The following is a 25,151-nucleotide window of genomic DNA, read 5'->3' as shown; positions in this document are numbered from 1 at the left end:
ACATATGATTTGGCACAGTATTTGCAAATGTACACAGCTTTTCCTTCTACATTAGCTGCAGTGAAATGTCTCCACACATCAGATAGTGCCCGTGGCATTTTCCTGTAAAGATTTTTTTTGTAAAAAACGGCAAATAAACCCTATGTACAGATAAATAGTTAAGCAGTTAGATTAAACAACTCCTTTGTAAGATAAATGTTTTCAAATGAAACATGTATGGAAACAGGCAAATTAACACTCCTCATTTAGCAGGCTCAAGCAAGCTAGATCCCACATGGTAGCAAAAACTAACTAGCAGAAATTGTTAGTTAGAAATAATTTAAACACACTTTGCTGTAGATTACTATTTACTAATTCAGAAAAAATAATGCATGTCAAATAAAATATATTCACATCACTGAGTATTGTAATCAAAACTTACCAGAAAGAATGCAATCCTTGGCTTAGACAGTGTAGTAGTGTGGGCTCAATAGCATCTCATTAGGGTGGAAGATCTTAAGAATCAGCTGTACATGTGATGGAAGAGTGCACTGCACATGTGATGGAAGAATGCACTGTGCATGCAGAGGGTTGTAATTCCATTGAATTGGGGATAGTTTAACCAAAATATGCCACAAGACCTAGAATTGCCTTAAAAAAAGGTCCACTGTTATAAGCTTTTTTGAGGAATTTTATCAAAATTCACCAAATTCCAGGGCTTAAATTCCCATGGAAAATGTTGTACAAATTCCAGAAATTTACTGGAAAGTTTCCAACCCCTTGCAACCCCTAGTTGAGAGGGATGAGGCAAAAGGAATGGAAAATAATTCTGGCTGCACAACCGATTGGCAAACGTACTACAAATTGAGAAATCATGTGACAACTGAATAAATAGAAGAATAAACTACACTATGAAACAAAGATAAATGACAAAGAATGATAGTAAAAAGCACCGTCAATGAAATGCTGGGAAAAAAAGGCCAACTCAGCTCCATCATTCATTGAATCAGATGGCTCATTCTTTACAAAACTGACTGATATTCCCAACTACTTTAATAATTTTTTCATTGGCAAACTTGCCAGCAACATGCCAGCCACAAACGCTGACACTACACATCCAAATATATCTGACCAAATTAGGAAATACAAGAATTGTAATTTTGAATTCCTTAAAGTGAGTGTGGAAGAGGTGAAAATGAAAAAAATATTGTTGTCTATCAACAATGACAAGCCACCGGGTCTGACAACTTGGATGGAAAATGACTGAGGATAATAGAGGACGATATTGCCAGTCCTATTTGCCATATCTTAAATTTATGCCTACTTGAAAGTGTGTGTCCTCATGCCCGGAGGGCAGGAAATGTCATTCCGCTACCTAAGAATAGTAAAGCCCCCTTCACTGGCTCAAATAGCCCACCAATCATCCTGTTACCAACCCTTAGTAAAGTTTTGGAAAACATTGTGTTTGACCAGATACAGTTCTATTTTACAGTAAACAAATTGACAACAGACTTTCTGCACGCTTATAGGGAAGGTCATTCAACAAGCACAGCAATTATACAAATGACTGATGATTGGTTGAGAGAAATTGATTAAAAAAAGATTGTGGGAGCCATTTTGTTAGACTTCAAGTGAGTTTTTTTTACATTATCCATCATAGTCTGCTGCTGGAAAAACGTATGTGTTATGGCTTTACACCTACCGCTATATTGTGGATACAGAGTTACCTGTCTAACAGAACACAGAGGGTTTTCTTTAATGGAAGCCTCTCCAACATAATCCAGGTAGAATCAGGAATTCCCCATGGCAGCTGTCTAAGCCCCATACTTTCTTTCAATCTTTACTAACGACATACCACTTGGCTTTGAGTAAAGCCATTGTGTCTGTGTATGCAGATGACTCAACACTATTATACACGTCAGCTACTACAGCAACTAAAATGACTGCAACACTAAACAAAGAGGAGCAGGTAGTTTCAGAATGGGGGACAAGGAATAAGTTAGCCCTAAATATTTCAAAAACTAAATGCATTGTATTTGGGACAAATCATTGTGTAAATTTAGCAAGTTGAGGTGACTAAACTGCTTGGAGTAACCCTGTATTGTTAACTGTCATAGTCAAAACAAATTGATACAACAGTAGCTAAGATGGGGAGATGTCTGTCAATACAAAAGCGCTGCTCTGCTTTCTTGACAGCACTATTAACAAGGCAGGTCCTACAGGCTATAGTTTTGTCGCACCTAGACTACTGTTCAGTCTTGTAGTCAGGTGCCACAAAAAGGGACCTTTAAAAGGTATTAACATGTTGAAAAGCACTGAACTGTCTGTTTAAAACAACTAGCACACAGTTCAGAAACCCATGCATACCCCACAAAACATGCCACCAATGGTCTCTTCACAATCCCCAAGTTCAGAACAGACCATGGGAGGCGCACAGTTATACATAGAGCCATGACAACTATTCCACATCAGGTAACTGATGCATGCAGTAGAATCATTTTTAAAAAAAATACAGATAAAAATACACCTTCTGGAACAGCGGGGACTGTGAAAAAACACAAACATAGGCACAGTCACATGCAGATATACACATTATATTTGTGTTGATTTTGTGTTGTAGATATGTGGTACTGGAGTATGGGCCTGAGGGCACACACTTAATGTGTTATGAATTATGTAATGAATGTTTTTTTTAAAAGTATATCTGCCTTAATTTTGCCAGACCCCAGGAAGAGTAGCTGCTGCCGTGGCATTAACTAATGGGGATCTTTAAGAAATACAAATACAAAGTGTTATGTTTGCAGTAAATCCAACACATCACTGAGTACAACGGTTCATATTTTCAGGCATGGTGGTAGCTGCATCATGTTATGTCATTATGGGGTATTGTGTGTAGATGGGAGAGATAAAAAAAATAAATTTAATACATTTTGAATTCAGGCTGTAACACTACTAAATGTGGAATAAGTCAAGGGGTATGAATACTTTCTGAAGACACTGTAATTTGTATGTCCCCTAACAGCTCACATGAGGACATTGTGGCCATGATCCGAAAAGGGGACCGCTCCAAGTTCGATGTGGAGGTGCTGAAACAGCTACAGAAGCTACAACCAGAGAAGCATGAGGTGCGTGCCGGCACAGGAATCCCTGCCAAGTTCATTGGTTAATTTCAAGCGGCCACACTGTATTTCTAGATCTAAATACATTTCCCGTTTTGATAGGGACATAGTGTTGGGAACCAAATGTTTGTTGTCAGTTTATGTTCATCGAAAGGTTTTTTCCTTCCCACCACTCAGATGGATAACCTCACATCCTACCAGGGAGAGAGACAGAAGTTAGCTGGTGTGGACCAGTTTTATCTACAGCTCCTAGCTGTTCCTTGGTAAAGTTCTCCACCTTTTTGCTGTTCAATGAGCTAGGACCGATTCACCCTGGATGTTGACCTTGGTTGTGTGTATGTGTTTGAACTCCAGCTATGCCCTGAGGATCGAGTGCATGTTGCTGTGTGAGGAGATCAGCTCAGTGTTACAGATGATGCAGCCTAAAGCCGAGCTGCTGGATGAGGCCTGTGAGAGTAAGTCCAGGCACCAGGCTGGCTGCCCTACCACTTTCATCACCCCTACGACTAATTAAAATTCCTTTTATTTATTCTCTTTAATCAGTTCTTATTTCTATCCTATAAGGTCTGAGGGTGAGCACTCGACTGCCAAGCTTCTGCAAGCTCATTCTGGACGTTGGAAACTTTCTTAACTACGTAAGAATCCATAACATGTGATGGCATATAGTACCAAACTCAGCAAAAAAGAAACATCTTCTCACTGTCAACTGCATTTATTTTCAGCAAACTTAACGTGTGTAAATATTTGTATGAACATAAGATTCAACAACTGAGACATAAACTGAACAAGTTCCACAGACATGTGACTAACAGAAATGGAATAATGTGTCCCTGAACAAAGGGGGGGGTCAAAATCAAAAGTAACAGTCAGTATCTGGTGTGGTCACCAGCTACATTAAGTACTGCAGTGCATCTCCTCCTCAAGGACTGCACCAGATTTATCAGTTCTTGCTGTGAGATGTTACCCCACTCTTCCACCAAGGCACCTGCAAGTTCCCGGACATTTCTGGGGGGAATGGCCCTAGCCCTCACCCTCCGATCCAACAGGTCCACGACATGCTCAATGGGATTGAGATCCGGGCTCTTCGCTGGCCATGGCAGATCACTGACACTCCTGTCTTGCAAGAAATCACACACAGAACGAGAAGTATAGCTGGTGGCATTGTCATGCTGGAGGGTCATGTTAGGATGAGCCTGCAGGAAGGGTACCACATGAGTGAGGAGGATGTCTTCCCTGTAACGCACAGCGTTGAGATTGCCTGCAATGACATCAAGCTCAGTCCGATGATGTTGTGACACACCGCCCCAGACCATGACGGACCCGCCACCTCCAAATCGATCCCGCTCCAGAGTACAGGCCTTGGTGTAACGCTCACTCCTTCGATGATACATGCGAATACGACCATCACCCCTGGTGAAACAAAACCGCAACTCGTCAGTGAAGAGCACTTTTTGCCAGTCCTATCTGGTCCAGCGACGGGGGTTTGTGCCCATAGGCGACGTTGTTGCCGGTGATGTCTGGTGAGGACCTGCCTTACAACAGGCCTACAAGCCCTCAGTCCAGCCTCTCTCAGCCTAATGTGGACAGTCTGAGCACTGATGGAGTGATTGTGCATTCCTGGTGTAACTCGGGCAGTTGTTGTTGCCATCTGTACCTGTCCCGCAGGTGTGATGTTTGTATGTACCGATCTTGTGCAGGTGTTGTTACACGTGGTCTGCCACTGCGAGGACGATCAGCTGTTCGTCCTGTCTCCCTGTAACACTGTCTTAGGCGTCTCACAGTAAGGGCATTGGCCACGTCTGCAGAGTCAGTAGAAAGGCCTCTTTAGTGTCTTACGTTTTCATAACTGTGACCTTAATTGTCTACCGTCTGCAAGCTGTTAGTGTCTTAATGACCGTTCCACAGGTGCATGTTCATTAATTGTTTATGGTTCAATGAACAAGCATGGGGAACAGTGTTTAAACCCTTTACAATGAAGATCTGTGAAGTTATTTGATTTTTACGAATTATCTTTGAAAGACAGGTTCCTGAAAAAGGGATGTTTCTTTTTTTGCTGAGTTTATAACCAAACACAAAAAAGATGGTCTCACAACAATGTTGTTAGTTGTTAGTGAGAGAACTGTCTGTCTATCTCTGTTCTACAGGGGAGCCACACGGGGAACGCGGAGGGCTTCAAGATCGGAACCCTGCTAAAGCTCACTGAGACCAAGGCCAATAAAAGTCGCATAACTCTGCTCCACCACATCCTACAGGAGGCGGAGCAGAACCATGATGACCTGTTGAACCTTCCAGATGATTTGGAGATCTGTGAAAAGGCTGCTGGGTATTGGAAAAAGCTGTATACAACATTGTGGAGTCTAATCAAAGCTTGATATGGAGGCTATGCTAACCTTACCACGTTTATTGTTTACTTCCACAGTGTGAATTTGGAGTCTATCCAGACAGAGGTGAGCTCGCTCATCAAGCGGTTGAACGATTCAGAGAAGAAGGTGGCTTCCTCTTCTGTGGAGGACATCAGGGAGCAGTATCTAACGGCAATGCAGGTGGGTTGCAATACCTCTCCTCACCACCAGAGAGCAGGTGACTTTGTAGTTTCGCAAAAGCTCCCCTTTAATGGTTTTAGAGATTTGTGACTTCATCGTGATTGTTGCCAGATCATAACTAAATAAATCCCCCTGAATTGGCTGTCTACTCTAGGGAAGCCTGGAGGCCTGCAGGGAGCTGGAGGAGAGGTTTTTCTCCATTGACAGGAAGAAGGAGGATCTGGCACTGTATCTGTGTGAGGACTCATCCCGTCTCTCTCTGGAGGAGCTGTTCAGCACTATAAAGACCTTCAGGGGACTCTTCATCAAAGCTCTCAAGGTGAGAGAAACACATAACTAATGGACCTACTTCACCTATTGACGTTCCTATATAAAACCATTCAATTTAAGTATATCTTTCTGTGTTTATTCCACAAACCGGGTCATACATTTTGACTGCATAGGTCCTCCAATTTTGTTCAGAGATTAAATACCACATTGCTATGGTTTCACATTCTGGATACCTACTATTACTGTTTTCTCTTGCTTTTTAAAATCCCAGGACAATCAGACCCGCCGAGAGCAAGCCATCAAGGCAGAGAAGAGGAAGAAACAGCAGGAGGAGGAGGATTCCAAGCGACCAAGAGGGGATAACGGGAAGATAAGTGAGTCTAACTGCCAGCCAACACTCCAAATAACACTGTTACCTCAAGACACTCCCTGGTTACTATAGTCATAACTCAACAGTGTCCCATTACCAACATCATAATCATACATGGATCATTTGTAGCTTCTGAAAGGGATTCTCCCTGGCTGTGTCTCAATAGTCTTCAGAAGATCCCTTTCCTCGTCTCCTCCTCCACAAAATAGAAGGTTTCCATTGCCTTTAACTGTCCAGTCTTTCAGTGCAGATTAAGGAAAGGAGACTAGGAAATTATGCCACTTTCTAAGGACAGTTGACACCTATAAGTGCATGTTTGATAATTGCAATTCACCAGTCCAAATTCAAACGCACTACCAGAGCATTGCATGTATCAGGGTTGACTGTTTTGAGATGAACCCTCTGTCCCTCAACCCCAGTTCGTAAAGCCCCCCCAGTCCAGGAAGAGGGCTGCATAATCGACCACCTGCTATCTGACATCAGGAAGGGCTATGCACTGAGGAAGACCAGGCCCGGGGCCGACAGGACAAGCCTGCCCTCTGCAGACAAGAAAAGGGACAGCAGTCTGCCGGGTGAGCATGAGGATGGGACTGGCCATTGATTCTGCTGCTGCCTTGAGCTGTTTGAAAGATATTACTAAGGCCCTGTCCAGAAACACCCTCTTACCTCTAAGCACTAGGCACTTGTGTAGATCTGAAAGGCTTGCATGTAGAATGTAGAAGAGGTTTGTAGAGGAGGTAAATGTAGTTAGTTGTGCTTTATGTTAATATCTTTAATGAATAATTGTCCTTTCTCTCCTCCCCTAGAGCAGGGCACACAGCCTGAGGGATTGCCTGCTATGGATGCTAAAGATGGAGATGAAGTTGAAAAGGTGACATCACCCAATGACCAAAGACAACAAGACAGAGATTCAGTCGTAGCGGAGTCCTCATCCGGCCTCCCCACACACCCCTCACTCATTTCACATTCACCCGAAACCTTAGGCCCCTCAGACCTCCATACCACCACCACCAAGGACCAGGGAACCTGTGATCAAACACAGAGTGAGGACCTCAAACCTGGGATGGATTCCTTGGCTGACCGCCTGGTCGAGGAGGAGTCCCCAGAGGTGGAGAGGGTTAAGGCTGCTGATTCAGAGGTTGAGGATGTGAACAGGAATGCATTCTCAGCAGGTGGAGATGTTCCAAAGAGCGGAGACACAGAGATAGATGGGAACCAGGAAAGTGGAGCTGATGGAAAGGGGTTAGAGGAGAGTCAATCATCAGAGCCCCCCTCAAACACAGCTGCTGGTGACGCAGAGCCCAAACCACAGGCACAGAAACGGGGGGATACTAAGAGACATAGAGAAGGTAATGTCTTCAGAACTAGCCTCATCTTGATAGAAAATGAACCATTCTTGCTTATCTAGATTTTTTTTGTCCTGTAAGGAAAACGTTGTTTCTTGTCTTTAATTCCCTAAAAACAGGCTATGGAAAAGGCCACACTAAACCTAAAAAGAGTTGTGTGTTACATTGAGGTAGGTTCTCCTCCTTTCAGGCTTTTCAGAATCCCAGAAACACCATCCACTAACCCTGCATGGATCTAACCAGGTCATTGGTGGGGCGTCAGGTAGCCTAGTGGTTAGAGCTTTGGACTAGTAACCGAAAGGTTGCAAGATCAAATCCCTGAGCTGACAAGGTAAACATCTGTCATTCTGCTCCTGAACAAGGCAGTTAACCCACTGATCCTAGGCCGTTGTTGAAAATAAGAACTTGTTCTTAAAACTGACTTGACTAGTTTTAAAAAACGTAATAATAAATGGGTGATTTAAGGGTCCTGTTTCACTGGTTTCCTTTCAATTCTGTCTTGTCCATCCTGCATATCCCTCCCCTTTCCTCAGTGACCTTTCATACACCAGTTACTGTTCCTGCTCCAACTCTCTTCCATGTCTGGGGGTATGTGGTATGGTTAGCCTGGCTGGCTATGGGTTGGTGCTTTATGGATGACTCCCAGGGGCTTTTTGTTGGTTGTGTATATTGTCTGTCAGCTAGCACTGGGTGGTTGGAGATTTGTAGGCTTGCCATCATTGGATCCCCCCAGTACCCAAGGTGACCTTATGATGGGAGATGTGATACACCTCGCGCCTGGCGGAACGCATACCGACCTACTGAACACTGCAGGACCTCAGTCGAACTGCCTGTTCTCCCTACCAACAACCACCACCACACACAAACACATGCACGTGCACACACACACACACAGAGTAAATCATTGAATTAGATCAGATCTGGGCCAGTGGGTTTTGTGGGTCATTTCTAGATTGTTATTGATTCACTCGGTTTGAGCAACATTTTGTGTATGTTACATGTAGTGCCTAACAAGGAACAAGTCTCTATAAAAATGATGTTGCATTTGATGTTAAGAACAACCCACTGGGCACAGATGCCATCTATTCCACGTTGGTTCAATGTAATTTCATTGGTGTGGAAACAACAATGATTCAACCAGTGTGAGCCCAGTGGGAACTTACTACTGCAAACTAATACTTTTTACCAGATTTTCACCCATTTTTTGTTTCTTTCATGAATTTTTGCCCCCATTTTTATTTTATTTTTTAAATGAATATGTCAGGGAAGGAATTTGTCGTGTGCTGTAAATCTTTGTCACTCTGCTAAGGGATGTTAAAATCACAGATGTCCGCTGAAGATAACATTCCTGTGGGGTCTATGGGTCTATTATCTTCTAACCGCCAGTGTGCAGTCTGGAGAGAGGGACTGTTATGGGTCTGACGCTCAGTACACTTTCCTTGTTATGTAAACACTTGAGGCAGAAGTTGTCCTTATTCACAGATTACCATTTATCGTTAGGGCAATTCAAATATCTGACCCTAGATCAGTTGTCAGGGGACAATTCTACCGACTTCACCTGAACATACACAGCTTCACTAAAATCCCACAACATCAAGCTTAACCTATATTTGTGTCCTTGTCTCCATTGTTTGGGGGTGCTTCCTTTCCATGCGCTCTCATCTTGTTGATTTACTTTATACTTATTCCTTTCAGCTCCTAGTGTAGCAACGGGTCTCAACTGTCTATCGTCTTGTATTCTGGGTGAAATTAAATTAGCTATAGCTGTGTGGTTGGTATATGCAACAACACTGATTCTATCTTGTATCTCTATTTCTAGGTGGACGCAAGAAGAAGGACAAGGCCAAAGGCAAAAAGAAACAATGAATGTTGACGCCATCTTCCAGTGCTCCACCCCTGTCTGCCAAACAAATACTATGGTATACATTAACATTATACTGTACTTACAAATATCTATATCAGCCATGCATGTTTTTCCTACTTTTTTCAAAGGATTACCTAACGAACCTAGGTGATGCTTGTTTTTCAAAATGGAGACTTCCTTATTAAGCCCCTATAGTGGGGTCTTTGTATGATTTACTACATCAATAACAGGATTTGACAATGATATGACAGGAACTGCTTTGCAACCAACCCCAGGAAGTATGGATGATGATGATGATGATGATGGGATAATTTGCATGTTACAATTTCATCATGGACATTCAATGTATTGGACACAATTTCATTGAAATATTATACATTATTTGACAAAAATCAACATGTCTATAATAATAGAATGTTTCAATTTAATACTGAGACAAATGTTTATAGTAGGTCTACATGTTATGTTTACTTGTTGATACAGACTCTCGTTTCATTTGGCAAATAGAGGGCCTCTTTTGCCTACAGCCAAGCATTGTTGTAATGACTGTAATGAATATTGGTTCATGATCAGTTAGCCATTAAATATAAAAGGTAACAGCATAGATAGACCATAATAATAAACTCACCTGTTTTTCCAGAAACAACAATGTTATAGTGATAATTTGCTCTAGTCTCTTTTGTAACAGTTATTGTTTCTTATTGCACTCTGCATTAACACTGTCATTTAAAAAAGGCTATGCTAATCAGGGATTTAGTAGGCTATAAAAATACTCAAAATACAATAAAATAATCTGATACACTCCCATGTATTTTTTTATTCGATTTCTCTATCTCGTTTATATGTGTGTTAATAGCTAGGGACAGTATGTTCACAGTTAAAAGTGTTGCATATGGCCGGTCAACATAGTGTGCGCAACGTGTGCGAGTAGTTTCATCCAAACGAGACAAGCACTGGCTCTCGCTTTCGTGGTCGTCTTGACCAACGGATAAGGGTCTGACGGTAAATATAGACACGAGATCATGTGCAGTCTAGACTACGGTTGGTGTACCCCCTCGTAATCAGGCGGCAAACCCGTTTTTGGTTAGACCGAACATTTTTCTCATCACATACGAGTTGTCATTTTACTGCGAGCAGTGCGCTGGCGTAGGATAAATATGTCTCACAAAAGTTGTTATACAAACCCTGGCACAGGGGGGAAGCGACCTCGAAACGAAAAGGGGAACAAGGTGACAGTTGTACTTGGTGCACAATGGGGCGATGAAGGGAAGGGGAAAGTGGTCGATTTGTTGGCGACAGAGTCGGACATCATTTGCAGATGCCAGGTGAGGAAATACAATACATAAAGAAATGTACTCATTGTTATATGTGTCTGCGTTTTTCTTTATTTGAGAAGTTTACACTTGCAATACCTTTATGTTTATTTGGACACATTGTTTTACGCACCTGTTAACAATTCCAGCTGCTCCGCTGTGCATCTCTATGCAATGTCAGTCAGTGTAAATTAGGTGCCATTGTGAAAACTGTATCTATTGATTCATAGTGCCTTAACGTTAATTTTGTTTCCAGGCGCATGAGAGAAAGCAGATTGGGCATTAACTATTTCAACGCAGCACCGTGAAATGTTGGGTTGAAAGACCCTGTGTTTATTCAAGGAAATACCTGTCTGTTGTAACATGAACCCGGCTCAACAGGGGTTAGGAGCTCTTTTTATGTGCTTAAGGGCTCTTTATATTTGCTTAAGGGCTAGGGCCCTTTTTTCAGAATTTCTGCCTGACTGCTGTGCCCAGGACCAGCCATGATATGCATATAATTGGTACCATTGGATAGAAAACACTTTGACGTTTATAGAATGTTAAAATAATGTATGAGACTATAACATAATTGATATGGTAGCCGAAAATCCCATGCTCTTTCAATGGAAAGCTATGGGTCCGATGCAATTCCAGCTTCTAGAATGCAATTCCCAAGGCTTCCACTAGATGTCAAACTCTTTGTTCAAGGTTTCGGGCTTGTTTCTTCCAAAACGAGGAAGAATTTTGAGTTTTGGTACAAGGAGTCACAGTTGGAAATCAGTCTGTGGGTGCACACTTGCCAATTTTACTTTTCTATTGAACATACTTCTTTCCGTATGAAATATTATAGTTTAATTCGATTTTAGGGTACCTGAGGATTGATTAGAAACGTAGTTTGGCTTGCTTTAACAAAGCGCTTTAGCGGTAGCTTTTTGGACTCCTTTGTCTGCATGTTGAACGAGTGGATTACTGAAATCGATGGTGCCAACTAAACAAACTTTTTGGGATATAACAAAACGACCATTACTATTTCCTACATCGTAGAATAACAGTGAAGACATCAATAGTATGAAATAACACATATGGAATCACATAGTAACCAAAAAAAGTGTTAAACAAATCAAAATATATTTTACTTTTGACATTCTTCAAAGTAGCCACCCTTTGTCTTGATGACAGCTTTGCACACTCTTGGCATTCTCTCAACCAGCTTCACCTGGGAAAATGCTTTTCCAACAGTCTTAATGGACTTCCCACATATGCTGAGCACTTGTTGGATGCTCTTCCTTCACTCTGCAGTCCAACTCATCCCAAACAATCTCAATTGGGTTGATTGTGAAGGCCAGGTCATCTGATGCAGCACTCCATCACTCTCCTTCTTGGTAAAATAGCCCTTACACAGCCTAGAGGTGTGTTGGGTCATTGTCCTGTTGAAAAACAAGTGATAGTCCCATGAAGCGCAAACCAGATGTGATGGCGTATCACTGCAGAAGGCTGTGGTAGCCATGATGGTTAATTATAGAGGTCGACCGATTATTATTTTTCAATACCGATACCGATTATTTGAGGACCCCCCCAAAAAAGCCGATGCCGATTAATCGAACGATAAAAAATAAAAAAAAATGTATTTGTAACAATGACAATTACAACAATACTGAATGAACACTTATTTTAACTGAATATAATACATCAATGAAAATCAATTTAGCCTCAAATAAATAATGAAACATGTTCAATTTGGTTTAGATAATGCAAAAACAAAGTGTTGGAGAGGTAAAAGTGCAACATGTGCCATGTAAAAAAGCTAACGTTTGAGTTCCTTGCTCAGAACATGAGACTTTAATATTCCAAGGTAAGAGGTTTTAGGTTGTAGTTAATATAGTATTTATAGGACTATTTCTCTCTATACCAATTGTATTTCATATACCTTTGACTATTGGATGTTCTTATAGGCACTATAGTATTGCCAGTGTAACAGTGTAGCTTCTGTCCCTCTCCTCGCCCCTACCTGGGCTTGAACCAGGAACACATCGACAACAGCCACACTCGAAGCAGCGTTACCCATCGCTCCACAAAAGCCGCGGCCCTTGCAGAGCAAGGGAAATAACTACTTCAAGTCTCAGAGCAAGTGACGTTTGAAACGCTATTAGCGCACACCCAGCTAACTAGCTAGCCATGTCACATGGGTACCCTGACTCTGCCATTAGGCTGATTGGCTCGAAGTCATAAACAGCGCTGTGCTTGGGAAGAGCTGCTGGCAAAACGCACAAAAGTGCTGTTTGAATGAATGCTTACCAGCCTGCTGCTGCCTACCATCACTCAGTCAGACTGCTCTATCAAGTCATAGACTTAATTATAACATACTAACACACAGATATACGAGCTTTTGGTCATTAATATGGTCGAATCCGGAAACTATCATTTCGAAAACAAAACGTTTATTATTTCAGTGAAATACGGAACCGTTCGGTATTTTATCTAACGGGTAGCATCCCTTAGTCTAAATATTCTTGTTACATTGCACAACATTCAATGTTATGTCATAATTACGTAATATTCTGGCAAATTAGTTCGCAATGAGCCAGGCGGCCCAAACTGTTGCATATACCCTGACTCTGCGTGCAATGCTCTGACTCTGCGTGCAACGCAAGAGAAATGACACAATTTCACCTGGTTAATTTTGCCTGCTAACCTGGATTTCTTTTAGCTAAATATGCAGGTTTAAAAATATATACTTCTGTGTATTGATTTTAAGAAAGGCATTGGTGTTTATGGTTAGGTACAGTCATCCAACAGTTGTGCTTTTTTTCGCAAATGCACTGTTGTTAAATCATCCCCCAGCGTTGCATCGATTATATGCAGATAAACTAGTAATATCATCAACCATGTGTAGTTATAACTAGTGATTATGATTGATTGATTGTTTTTTATAAGATAAGTTTAATGCTCGCTAGCAACTTACCTTGGCTTCTACTGCATTCGTGTAACAGGCAGGCTCCTCGTGGAGTGCAATGAGAGGCAGGTGGCTAGAGTGTTGGACTAGTTAACTGTAAGTTTGCGAGATTGGTTCTCCGAACTGACAAGGTGAAAATCTGTCATTCTGCCCCTGAACAAGGCAGTTAACCCACCGTTCCTAGGCCGTCATTGAAAATAAGAAAGTGTTCTTAACTAACTTGCCTAGTTAAATAAAGGTATAACAAAATTCAAAACAAAAAAAAAATCGTTGCCCAAAAATACTGATTTCCTGCTTCACGTTGGGAACTATACATGGGGAGATCATCCTTTCACTTACTCTGTGTCTCACAAAAGCACGGCGGTTGAAACCAAAAATCTCAAATTTGGACTCATCAGACCAAAGCACAGCTTTCCACTGGTCTAATGTCCATTGCTCATGTTTCTTGGCCCAAGCAAGTCTCTTCTTATTATTGGTGTCCTTTGGTAGTGGTTTCTTTGCAACAATTCGACCATGAAGGCTTGATTAATGCAGTCTCCTCTGAACAGTTGATGTTGAGATGTGTCTGTTACTTGAACTCTGTGAAGCATTTATTTGGTCTGCAATCTGAGGTGCAGTTAACTCTAATGAGCTTATCCTCTGCAGCAGAGGTAACTCTGGGTATTTATTTTGTGTTGTCGGTACTCATGAGAGCCAGTTTCATCATATCACTTGATGGGTTTTGCGACTGCACTTGAAGAAACGTTCAAAGTTCTTGAAATGTTCCTCATTGATTGACCTTCATGTCTTAAAGTAATGTTTCTCTTTGCTTATTTGAGCTGTTCTTTCCATAATATGGCCTTGGCCTTTTACCAAATAGGGCTATCTTCTGTATACCACTCCTACCTTGTCACAACACAACTGATTGGCTCAAACGCATTAAGAAGGAAAGGCATTCCACAAATTAACTTTTAACAAGGCACCCCTTTTAATTGAAATGCATTCCAGGTGACTACCTCATGAAGCTTGTTGAGAGAATGCCAAGAGTGTGCAAAGCTGTCAGCAAGGCAAAGGGTGGCTACATAGAAGAATCTCAAAAATTAAATATATTTAGATTTGTTTAACACTTTTTTGGTTACTACGGGATTCCATATGTGTTATTTCATAGTTTTGATGTCTTCACTATTATTCAACAATGTAGAAAATAGTCAAAATAAAGAAAAACCCTGCAATGAGTAGGTGTGTCCAAACCTTTGATTGGTACTGTAAATATTTTTGCAATAGTGAGGCACCGCCCCTAATGCTGTAATGGACGGGCTGCCACTGAGTCCGTCAGCTCACACTTTATAGATTGCCAGGTAAGTTAGTCTAGCCAGCTGTCTGAACCTTGTAGTAATTATAGCAAAATGCTAATTGTTTTCTCCAAATCTTGCTTAGGCCTCCCAAAAAGCTAGAAACGGTCCTGACTGAAGGGGATACATTACTTATTTATTGGAAAGGCTCCTGTCAACATATTGCAACCAATTAGGGTGACAGTGTGGTTTCTGGGATTTGGACCCTTGTTAGTCCCCCTGTCAGCGCATCCCTTTGCAAATGGACCACAAGCCTTTGACAGTTTGTAGCCATCGTGTCAGTGGCTCCTGACCCCTTCCTATGGGATACAGCTTATAATGCATTCCATTATGCAACTCTAGCCCCACTGTATCTCTCCTACTTCTGACACCGATGTCACCCAAGGGAATTTAATCCGTGTTATAGTTATGCAAAGTGACAGAGACATGTTGGCTTTCGTCTGTGTTCTCTGATTAACACTGGGGTCTTCGGAATGTTTTGAGATAAAAGATGTTAAAATCAGGAATCAATTTTAGCAGCTTCAGCATGTTTACCATTTGGTCACAAAAAAGGAAAAATACAGTGTTTTCCCCTGGCGTTTCATCCAAATGTATCTAGACTCTCTTGAGATGCTTGGGAAGTGAAGTGACCACTTTGTCCAGCGACAACACAAAACTACAAGTCAGAGATACACAAGAGACATGGTTATGTTATTGCCCGCGCCGTCGCGCCAAAATCTCCCATCAATTGGACGCCGAAATATTCTCTATCCGGTATTCAAAACCATTGCATTTTTGAAGAGTGGTGTTCAGTCATCCTAATTGAGAGTGTTTGGCAGTGAAAATGGGCAGCAGTGTCCTAAGGTCACTCAATGCTATGTGAGCGTACCAAATAATTAGGCGTCACTCTAAAGCGGGAAGGTGGAATAAACGAGTCAGGAGTAGGTTTTCTTGATTGAACACGGTTCTCTATTGAGGGTATTTTGTCAACAAAAACAACTTTACAGCCCTATCTCTGGCAGTCAGCTGGTACCGGGACAGGATCTCGGTTTTTAGTCGCCCATAGTCCGCAGCTTCGTGGGAATCCAGGTCAAAATAGGCTTCCTGAGCCACCCTGGTCAAAAGAGGAGCTAATGCGCTAGCCCATTCTGTGGGCGGCCACTCTTCCAAGGTGGCCGTCCTTTCGAAGGTCATGAGGAAGGCCTCAATATCATCCTCCTTGGAGAGACGAGGTAAGATGTCGTGAGCAGCCGCTCTTGGCCTAACTCTAGGTTATTCTCGTCGACTCAGCTGTTGTTGCAGGAGTTCTATGGTTGTCTGCTGTGCCGTGATCAATTGTTGTAGTAGGGCGTTATCCATCGTTCTTGAATGGTTCCTCCGGGTCTACTGGAAGAATATTGATTTACTCACTTATCCTTGTGTCACTCGTCCACCTAATGCCCGCATCCTCCACCAATGTGAGCGTACCAAGTAATTAGGCGTCACTCTAAAGCGGGAAGGTGGAATAAACGAGTCAGGAGTAGGTTTTCTTGATTGAACACGGTTCTCTATTGAGGGTATTTTGTCAAAAAAAAAACATTCTAACATAATCAATGAAAAATCTTCCAAGGAAAAACACACATCTTCTTCTCCAGATGAAACAAGAACACAATAGGATTATCTTTAAACTACAACAAACATAAATCACGGGTTTGTCACCGTCTTAGTGGTTCTTTCAGCACAGCTTCTCTCTCGGTGGCCATCTTCCAGAGATAGTTTCCCCCCTCTCTGCTGGTTCCATTCTCTCTTTTATAGGAGAAGGAGAGTATGTCATTAGTACCGTCAGCTGTGCTTAATTGACTCTGGTTACCTTGTCTCCCATGCTTTGTTGGGCTACTATCCATGAGCCCAGCCTGCCCTCTAGTGGTCCTTCCACAGCTATCATTCTGAGTTGTCTGTGTAGATAAGGCTGTTTCATGGATAATGTAATGAATTATGTTATTGAATATCGCCAAATGGTGTTTAATCTCGGAACTTTTATTGGCATGTTTGACTAACGTAAGTATTTTTCTAGATTCATTCTTTCATACTAGCCTCACGCTGTTCACTCCGTATTCATTTTCAGTGCTCCGCTGGAAATAATTTGAATCAAGAACATTCTGGTCCTTTGACTGGCTTTGACTGGCAACACTAGTCTTTGTCGGAAAGTAGCCTTACAAATATGGCAGAGCGTGTTTATAGTAAGCTTCTGCTGATGACAGAGATGTCTTCATGTTTATTTACTGTAATTGGCAGAGGTGTTACACGTGTTGGTTAACCTGAGCACATTTCGTTTCCTCTTTGTCTTTGCCGAAGGAAGGGATTGAGACGGGTATTGGTAAACCTGACAGTGTAAGTCTGTGATCCCACTGGTGGAGACGTAAGAGAGGTTCCTGCAGAAAGACAGGGTTGAAATACAGCTGCAGAGGGGACACTGGAAGTAACAACATACTGTACACATCACATTTAGGACAATGATGCAAGGTCCTTATATGTAACGTTTAACATCCTCAAACAAAGATACTTCAAATTGTGTGTATTGTGAATTTTTTAGATATTACTTGCTAAATATTACTGCACTGTTGCAGCTAGAAACACAAGCATTTTTCGCCTACACCCGCAATAACATCTGCTAAACATGTGTATCTGACCAATAAAATTAGATTTGTTTGTCAGTTTGGGATGCCCCCATTCCTCCAGTGTGCCTGCTAGCCTAGGGGATAAAGAGGAGTCACATGCCTGGGGAAGCATGGATACATGAGAAGGGCAGACTGCACTCCACTCCCCATATCCCAGACTACATGGAGTACGTGTGTGTGGGGGTGTCGTGTCACCTTGTCCCGATCGTTGCTGCTGCTAAAATAGCCTATAGTCTAGTTCTGCAGACTGCCGGTTAGTTTGATCTGGGAAAAACGATTTCCCCAGGCACCCTTCCCCCCAGGGCATGTTATAGAGTGACTAGTCAGTCTTGTGTATCTGCAGGCAGGGGGGGCTGGAACAGAGAAGAGGGGATTAGGGGAGGAGGGGATGGCCTAGATAGGGGAGACTTGTTAGATTAGATCAAATAACCCATACGTTTGTTCAATTCCTGAGTGCCCTCTCTGTTCTTCTTGTTTTTCGGACCACAGGGCGGTAACAACGCAGGTCACACGGTGGTCGTGGATGGGAAGGAATATGACTTCCACCTCCTCCCCAGTGGGATCATCAACTCCAAAGCTGTTTCTGTGATCGGTGTGTACATTTCTATTCCCTATCACCAGCAGTTTGCCACTGTTCACCCTGACCAGTCACTCTGCTCTTTGGTTTGCCGGGAAGATGTAGACCTACTGTCAAATCATTCAGTTCCAGTCCAAAGTTTGGACACACCTACTCAAGGGTTTTTCTTTATTTTTACTATTTTCTACATTGTAGAATAATAGTGGAGACATCAAAACTATGAAATAACACATGGAATCATGTGGTAACCAAAAAAGTGTTAAACAAATCAAAATCTATTTTAGATTTTAGATTCTCGAATATAGCCACCCTTTGTCATGATGACAGCTTTGCACACTCTTGGCATTCTCTCAACCAGCTTCACCTGGAATGCTTTTCTAACAGTCTTGAAGGAGTTCCCACATATGCTGAGAACTTGTTGGATACTCTTCCTTCACTCTGCGTTCCAACTCATCCCAAACCATCTGAATTGGGTTGGGTTCGGTTGATTGTGGAGGCCAGGTTATCTAATACAGCACTCTATCACTCTCATTCTTGGTAAAATAGCCCTTACACAGCCTGGAGTTATGTTGGGTTATGGTCCTGTTGAAAAACAAATGAATTTCTCAATAAGCGCAAACCAGATGGGATGGCGTATCGCTGCAGAATGCTGTGGTAGCCATGCTGGTTAAGTGTGCCTTGAATTCTAAATAAATCCCAGATAGTGTCACCGGCAAAGCACCATCACACCTCCTCCTCCATGCTTCACGGTGGGAACCACACATGTGGAGATCATCCCTTCATCTACTCTGCGTCTCACAAAGACACAGCAATTGCAACCAAAAATCTCAAATTTGAACTCAGACCAAAGGACAGATTTCCACCAGTCAAATGTCCATTGCTTGTGTTTCTTGGCCCAAGCAAGTCTCTTCTTCTTATTGGTGTCCTTTAGTAGTTGTTTCTTTGCAGCAATTCGACCATGAAGGCCTGATTCACGCAATCCTTTAGTAGTGTTTTCTTTGCAGCAATTTGACCATGAAGGCTTGATTCACTCAGTCTCCTCTGAACAGTTGATGTTGAGACTCTTAAGCATTTACTTGGTCTTCCTTTCCTGTGGTGGTCCTCATGAGAGCCAATTTCATCATAGCACTTGATGATTTTTGCAACTGCACTTGAAGAGACTTCAAAAGTTCTTGACATTTTCCGTATTGGCTGACCTTCATGTCTTAAAGTAATGATGGACTGTCGTTTCTCTTTGCTTATTTGAGCTGTTCTTGCCATAATATGGACTTGGTCTCTTACCAAATAGGGCTATCTTCTGTATACCACTATTACCTTGTCAAAACACAACTGATTGGCTCATTAAGAAGGGAAAGAAAATCCACAAATGAACTTTTAACAAGGCCTACCTGTTAATTGAAATGCATTCCAGGTGACTACCTCATGGAGCTGGTTGAGAGAATGCCAAGAGTGTTCAAAGCTGTCATCAAGGCAAAGGGTGGCTACTTTGAAGAATCTCAAAAATAAAATACAAAAATACTTCATAGTTTGATGTCTTCACTATTATTCTACAATGTAGAAAATAGTCAAAATAAAGAAAAACCCTGCAATGAGTAGGTGTGTCCAAACTTTTGACTGGTACTGTATATAAAAATAATATCAAATCGCATCTATTTTTACACAAAACATCCCTTCTGTCTCTGCAGGCAATGGTGTGGTCATTCATCTGCCAGGCTTGTTAGAAGAAGCGGGAAAAAATGAAAAGAAAGGTTGGAAGATTCAGATATCAATGTTAAGTGGTGTAATTAGCCTATAGTTTGTCTTAGAATGTTCACATTGATCATCTATTTAGAAAGGAACAGCAGTCAGCAGATGAGAGGACAGAGTGATTTTGCCTCACTATTTTATGTTTCCTTCCCACAGGCCTTAAAGACTGGGAGAAGAGATTGATCATCTCAGACAGGGCCCACATTGGTAACTAACTGTCTCATGGGAAAACAGCTGCATTTAAAAGAGAGGGCAAAGGACATGTAGTTCAGATAGCACTTAAAACAGACAAACAAGCACAGTAACGGATGTGATTATTGCTGATTGTTCGCAAATCAATTGCTAATTGATGTATATGTTTGTACTTCATGGCGTTGGTGTTGTGACAACAGTTTGTCAACAACAGTTGTTGCAGATAATTATAGAATATGGAGATACATTTATCCCATAGACTCTCATGTTGCTCACATATTCCAATGACACGTTCTGCTGTTGTGTTTATGTGTCCAGGGCGTGAAATAACCTGTTTACCCTTTGGACAGTGTTTGACTTCCACCAGGCAGTCGACGGGCTCCAGGATGTACAGAGACAAGCACAGGACGGGATAAAGTAAGAACAGTAAATTACACCTTTTTCTGCATGGCTCAAACAACACTACTAAAGCCTGCAGGTGTAATGCATTGAGATTCATTAGTTATGCCAGTGGTGGAAAAAGTACACAATTGCATTACTTGAGTAAAGTTAAGATACCTTAACAGAAAATGACTCAAGTAAAAGTGAAAGTCAGCCAATAAAATACTACTTGAGTAAAAGTCTAAAAGTATTTGGTTGTGAATTTACAGTACGTAAGTATCAAAAGTAAATGTAATTGCTCAACTACACTTACTGTAGGTATCAAAAGTAAACATCATTTCAAATTCCTTATATTAAGCAAACCAGACGGAACAAATTTATTGTTTTTATAATTTACCTATATCCAGGGGAACACTCCAACACTCAGGCATAATTTACAAACTAAGCATTTGTGTTTAGTGAATCCGCCAGTTCAGAGACATTAGGGATGAGCAGGGATGTTCTCTTGATAAGTGCCTGAATTGGACCATTTTTCTGTACTGCTAAGCATGAACAATGTAACGAGTACTTCCGGGTGTCAGGGAAAATGTATGAAGTAAAAAGTACATTATTTTCTTTAGGAATGTAGTGCAGTAAAATTTGTCAAAAATATAAATAGTCAAGTAAAGTGCAGATACCCCAGAAGACAAACATAATTAGTACTTACATGACACCACTGAATAATGCATTGTAAGACTTGTCATGAATCATGATTCATTACAAAGGCACACAACGCTTGTCATGTCCTATTAAGCATTACCTGCAGGCTTTAAGCAAAGTGTTACCAGATTAAGTGTTTTATTAGCATTCCTGTAGTGTTGAAATATTATTTTCCTCAATTCTAGTGTTATAATTCAACATTTACTTCATACAGTATTGGAACCACAAAGAAAGGCATCGGACCGACCTACTCTAGCAAAGCGTCACGTACGGGGCTGCGTATCTGTGACCTCCTAGATGATTTCAAAGACTTTTCTACGAGGTAAGGTTATGGGGAGGACCAGTTGGCATTTGGCTCTCTGGACAATAGGAACATTTATTATGAAAATAACAGTATATTCATGTTCTTCTGATGGTGACTTGGTTCTAGGTTCAAGAACCTTGCTCAGCAGTACCAGGCCATGTTCCCCACACTGGTGGTAGATGTTGACGGTCAGCTGAACAAATTAAAGGTGAGTTTCATGAAGTGCACTTTTTTACGTGTTTGTTTGTGTACACTATGTGTTGACATGGCGATGGGGTAAACAACCCCCCTCAGCTAGTAGAAAAAAGTCTGTCTGAATTGGGCATACTCCTAACTCATCATAATCATCATCACCCCATAATGACCCTGAAATGCACCACATCATGGGGTGATGTCTAAATTTAGCATCGGAGAAGCAGAAGACAATTACAGTAGCTCTGCTCTCATGATCCATCTATCCATACAGTATAAACAAATCTCACCTATGCACCCGGTCTAACCTTTTAGGAGTATGCTGAGCGGATAAGACCCATGGTGCGAGACGGTGTCTATTTCATGTACGACGCTATTAATGGACCCCCTAAGAAGATTCTGGTGGAGGGCGCGAACGCTGCCCTGCTTGACATTGACTTTGGTAAGGAAATACTATACTCCCCTATGGCTGACCGTACGAGGTGGGTATAGATGCATGAATATGAGTAAGCACTGTTGGCCCGAGAATCATGGTATGTTCATAGGCATGGTATGTATCCTTAGAGTAGGTTTGTGTTTGGGTCTACACAGTCCTTGTTTACACCTGTTGACACCACATATAGTCATTATAATGGAATAAGGACATTTCAAAAGTAGACATTGCCCGATAGTTCTGGGTCTGGTGCACATCCAGGAGGCTATCACAAATGCATTCCTTTAAAATCTTGCGCTCGTCTCCCAGGTACATACCCATTTGTGACATCATCAAACTGCACCGTGGGTGGTGTGTGTACAGGACTGGGCATCCCCCCTCTGAACATTGGTGATGTGTACGGGGTGGTGAAGGCCTACACCACTAGGGTGGGCATCGGGGCGTTCCCCACAGAACAACTCAATGTGAGTCGAACCCCAAACATGATACATTAAATACAAATTAGAGGAGATCTATATTGTAGAACATGATGTTAGAATTCAACTCAAAGTAGTCAAGTCTACACAGAATAGAGTAGTTGATTGCTCAGACCAGCTTCTCTGCTGTCATCCGTTCTTACAGGAGGTTGGGGAGCTGCTGCAGACGCGGGGCCATGAGGTGGGCGTGACCACAGGGAGGAAACGACGCTGTGGTTGGCTGGATCTGGTCATCCTGCGTTACGCCAATATGATAAACGGCTTCACGGCGTGAGTTTCACTGCAGGATTTGCCCTGCCCTACGGTTGTGCAGGCCTGTATTTTTAATAGAAAAGTTGGGCTACTTTGCCACCTAGTGGATCTTATTGGGAACTTTAAGCTTAGATGCCATTTTTTAATTACATTTTCATTTTTTATTTAACCTTTATTTAATTAGGGGTTGACAAGAGATTAGAGATATATGTTACGTTTTTACCGTTTTTTTTCAATAACAGGTTTGCATTAACCAAACTTGATATCCTTGATGTGATGGATGAAATCAAAGTGGGAGTGTCTTATAAACTCAAGGGCAAAAAGATTCCCTATTTTCCAGGTAAGACTGACTGTCTACAAGTGTACATATTCTCTTCATACATGTATACGTGGTGAATCAAACAAAGAAGATGATGTTGGCATTATAAGATTCATTTGGAAATTGTTAACACGAAACCTTTCTCTATATTCTGTATGACCCATGTCCCCTCAGCTAACATGGACGTCCTGCAGAAAGTGGAGGTGGAGTACGAGAAACTGCCTGGCTGGAAGAGTGACACCTCAGCCTGTAGGAAGTGGGAAGATCTGCCAGGCAAAGCCCAGAACTACATTCACTTTGTGGAGAACCACGTTGGTGTACCCAGTAAGTATTCTCTTCCAAATGCAGGACTTACATGTTATTTTAAAATTCAATAAATCAATACCGAATCAACTTTTTCTCTTTCCAGTCAAATGGGTTGGAGTGGGCAAGGCCAGGGAGTCTATGATCCAGATGTTCTAGGACACAACAAGACCTTTGTCCTTCTTCTCTCCATGAATGTCAATTGAGGTGGTATGGCTTTATCTTCTCTGGTCAGATTTCTTCTGTTCTTCTGTGCAGCAGCTGCACAGACCCCAACTCCTGGACTAACAAACAGGTTCAAATGAGTGTGTGCAACCACCATGCTCTACTATACATGCAACCACCATGCTCTACTATACATGCAACCACCATGCTCTACTATACATGCAACCACCATGCTCTACTATACATGCAACCACCATGCTCTACTATACATGCAACCACCATGCTCTACTAAACATGCAACCACCATGCTCTACTATACATGCAACCACCATGCTCTATTATACATGCAACCACCATGCTCTACTATACATGGTTCAAAAAAAGCACAATAACGTGAGCAAATAATAGTTATATTGATTGTGTCACAGTAGTTCTTCTCTGTTGCAATTTACAAACCATGAAATTGTCTTAGGTGAGTTCAAATAGACTTATTTCTGTTCCAATTCCGTTCTTTGCACTGATACAGCATTTTTGTCTTTTGTTGAATATTGTTTTGATTTGATATTGCTGTCATGTCAGCTAATCTACGTTGTTTAGACTTGAATTAACATTGGCCAGTATCTGATGTCTAATATAGTACTTGCATGCTAGAACTACAGCTGATATGTCAAACTATTTTGAACAATGCAATGTGCAATGGCCAGAATGAGGTCGTTGTATGACATGTTGTTGTCAAGGTGGAAGTCATGTGTCCTGATACTTGTCCATGAACTGAAGTGCAATACTGTGTTTTGCTGTCCACACTATGTTGAAAAATCACAGGGAACTTGTTCTTTGCTTCTGTGACACATTTGGTTATATAAAACAAATGTATTGTTGTAGCAATTAGAGCTCGGTTTCTATGGATCTTTCTGCCAGTCAAATTGATTTTTCCCCCAGTAATAGTATGTCCCCCATTGACACTGTACTGTAACAGCTAAGAAAATGACACTGTGATACCCCAAAAGTTTTCTAGTGCAACACTTTTACAAGTGAAAATCTGATATGCAAATAAATCTGCTACATCACATACCATTGATCTGTTGTGTATTATCTATGTTTTGTTTGTCTAGTTTGAGAAACAGATGCCTCACATGTCCTCAACTGGCAGCGTCATTAAATAGTACCCGCAAAACACCAGTCTCAACGTCAACAGTGAAGAGGCGACTCCGGGACGTCTGTTTCTCAAACTAGACACTCTAATGTACTTGTCCTCTTACTCAGTTGTGCACCGGGGCCTCCCACTTCCCTTCTATTCTGGGTAGATCCAGTTTGCACTGTTCTGTGAGGGGAGTAGTACACAGCGTTGTACGAGATCTTCAGTTTCTTGGCAATTTCTCACATGGAATAGCCATCATTTCTGATGC

At 41.7% G+C, this 25,151-nt stretch overlaps 2 protein-coding genes across 9 annotated transcripts in view; both read left to right on the top strand.

Annotated features, from left to right (window-relative positions):
- The window catches only part of LOC118398586 (inverted formin-2-like), a 29,459-nt gene extending 19,164 nt beyond the window's left edge, over positions 1 to 10,295 (top strand). The window contains exons 11-22 of one of the 4 annotated variants that reach the window (XM_035794079.2): positions 3,002 to 3,104; positions 3,276 to 3,361; positions 3,453 to 3,553; positions 3,663 to 3,733; positions 5,243 to 5,421; positions 5,518 to 5,641; positions 5,796 to 5,960; positions 6,183 to 6,285; positions 6,701 to 6,853; positions 7,088 to 7,630; positions 7,818 to 7,958; positions 9,447 to 10,295. In XM_035794079.2, coding sequence (XP_035649972.2) covers positions 3,002 to 3,104; positions 3,276 to 3,361; positions 3,453 to 3,553; positions 3,663 to 3,733; positions 5,243 to 5,421; positions 5,518 to 5,641; positions 5,796 to 5,960; positions 6,183 to 6,285; positions 6,701 to 6,853; positions 7,088 to 7,630; positions 7,818 to 7,918 — 1,729 coding nt within the window. In that variant the 3' untranslated portion in view covers positions 7,919 to 7,958; positions 9,447 to 10,295. Of the gene's footprint in view, positions 1 to 3,001; positions 3,105 to 3,275; positions 3,362 to 3,452; positions 3,554 to 3,662; positions 3,734 to 5,242; positions 5,422 to 5,517; positions 5,642 to 5,795; positions 5,961 to 6,182; positions 6,286 to 6,700; positions 6,854 to 7,087; positions 7,631 to 7,746; positions 7,798 to 7,817; positions 7,959 to 9,446 lie in introns of those variants that run through there. The other 3 variants (XM_035794081.2, XM_035794082.2, XM_035794083.2) reach the window with 3 other exon arrangements.
- Positions 10,296 to 10,408: 113 nt separating this feature from the next.
- Positions 10,409 to 24,829, top strand: LOC118398587 (adenylosuccinate synthetase isozyme 1 A). Of its 5 annotated transcripts, XM_035794084.2 has the most exons (13): positions 10,409 to 10,816; positions 18,196 to 18,298; positions 19,969 to 20,031; positions 20,186 to 20,236; positions 20,572 to 20,638; positions 21,516 to 21,623; positions 21,732 to 21,813; positions 22,113 to 22,239; positions 22,540 to 22,694; positions 22,852 to 22,976; positions 23,201 to 23,298; positions 23,452 to 23,601; positions 23,687 to 24,829. In XM_035794084.2, exons 1-13 carry the CDS (start codon positions 10,649 to 10,651, stop codon positions 23,737 to 23,739), a joined length of 1,350 nt encoding a protein of 449 aa, XP_035649977.1. In that variant the 5' UTR covers positions 10,409 to 10,648; the 3' UTR covers positions 23,740 to 24,829. The 5 variants fall into 5 exon arrangements, with proteins under 5 accessions (XP_035649977.1, XP_035649980.1, XP_035649982.1 ...); XM_035794087.2 differs by lacking the exon at positions 18,196 to 18,298 and having other exon boundaries at positions 10,685 to 10,816; XM_035794089.2 differs by lacking the exon at positions 18,196 to 18,298 and having other exon boundaries at positions 10,787 to 10,816; positions 19,969 to 20,236; positions 20,540 to 20,638.
- Positions 24,830 to 25,151: the final 322 nt, after the last annotated feature.

Source organism: Oncorhynchus keta, chromosome 19 (assembly GCF_023373465.1).
Source record: "Oncorhynchus keta strain PuntledgeMale-10-30-2019 chromosome 19, Oket_V2, whole genome shotgun sequence".
In the NCBI taxonomy this organism is placed as follows: domain Eukaryota; kingdom Metazoa; phylum Chordata; class Actinopteri; order Salmoniformes; family Salmonidae; genus Oncorhynchus; species Oncorhynchus keta.
This window is presented reverse-complemented; position numbering and strand designations above follow the sequence as displayed.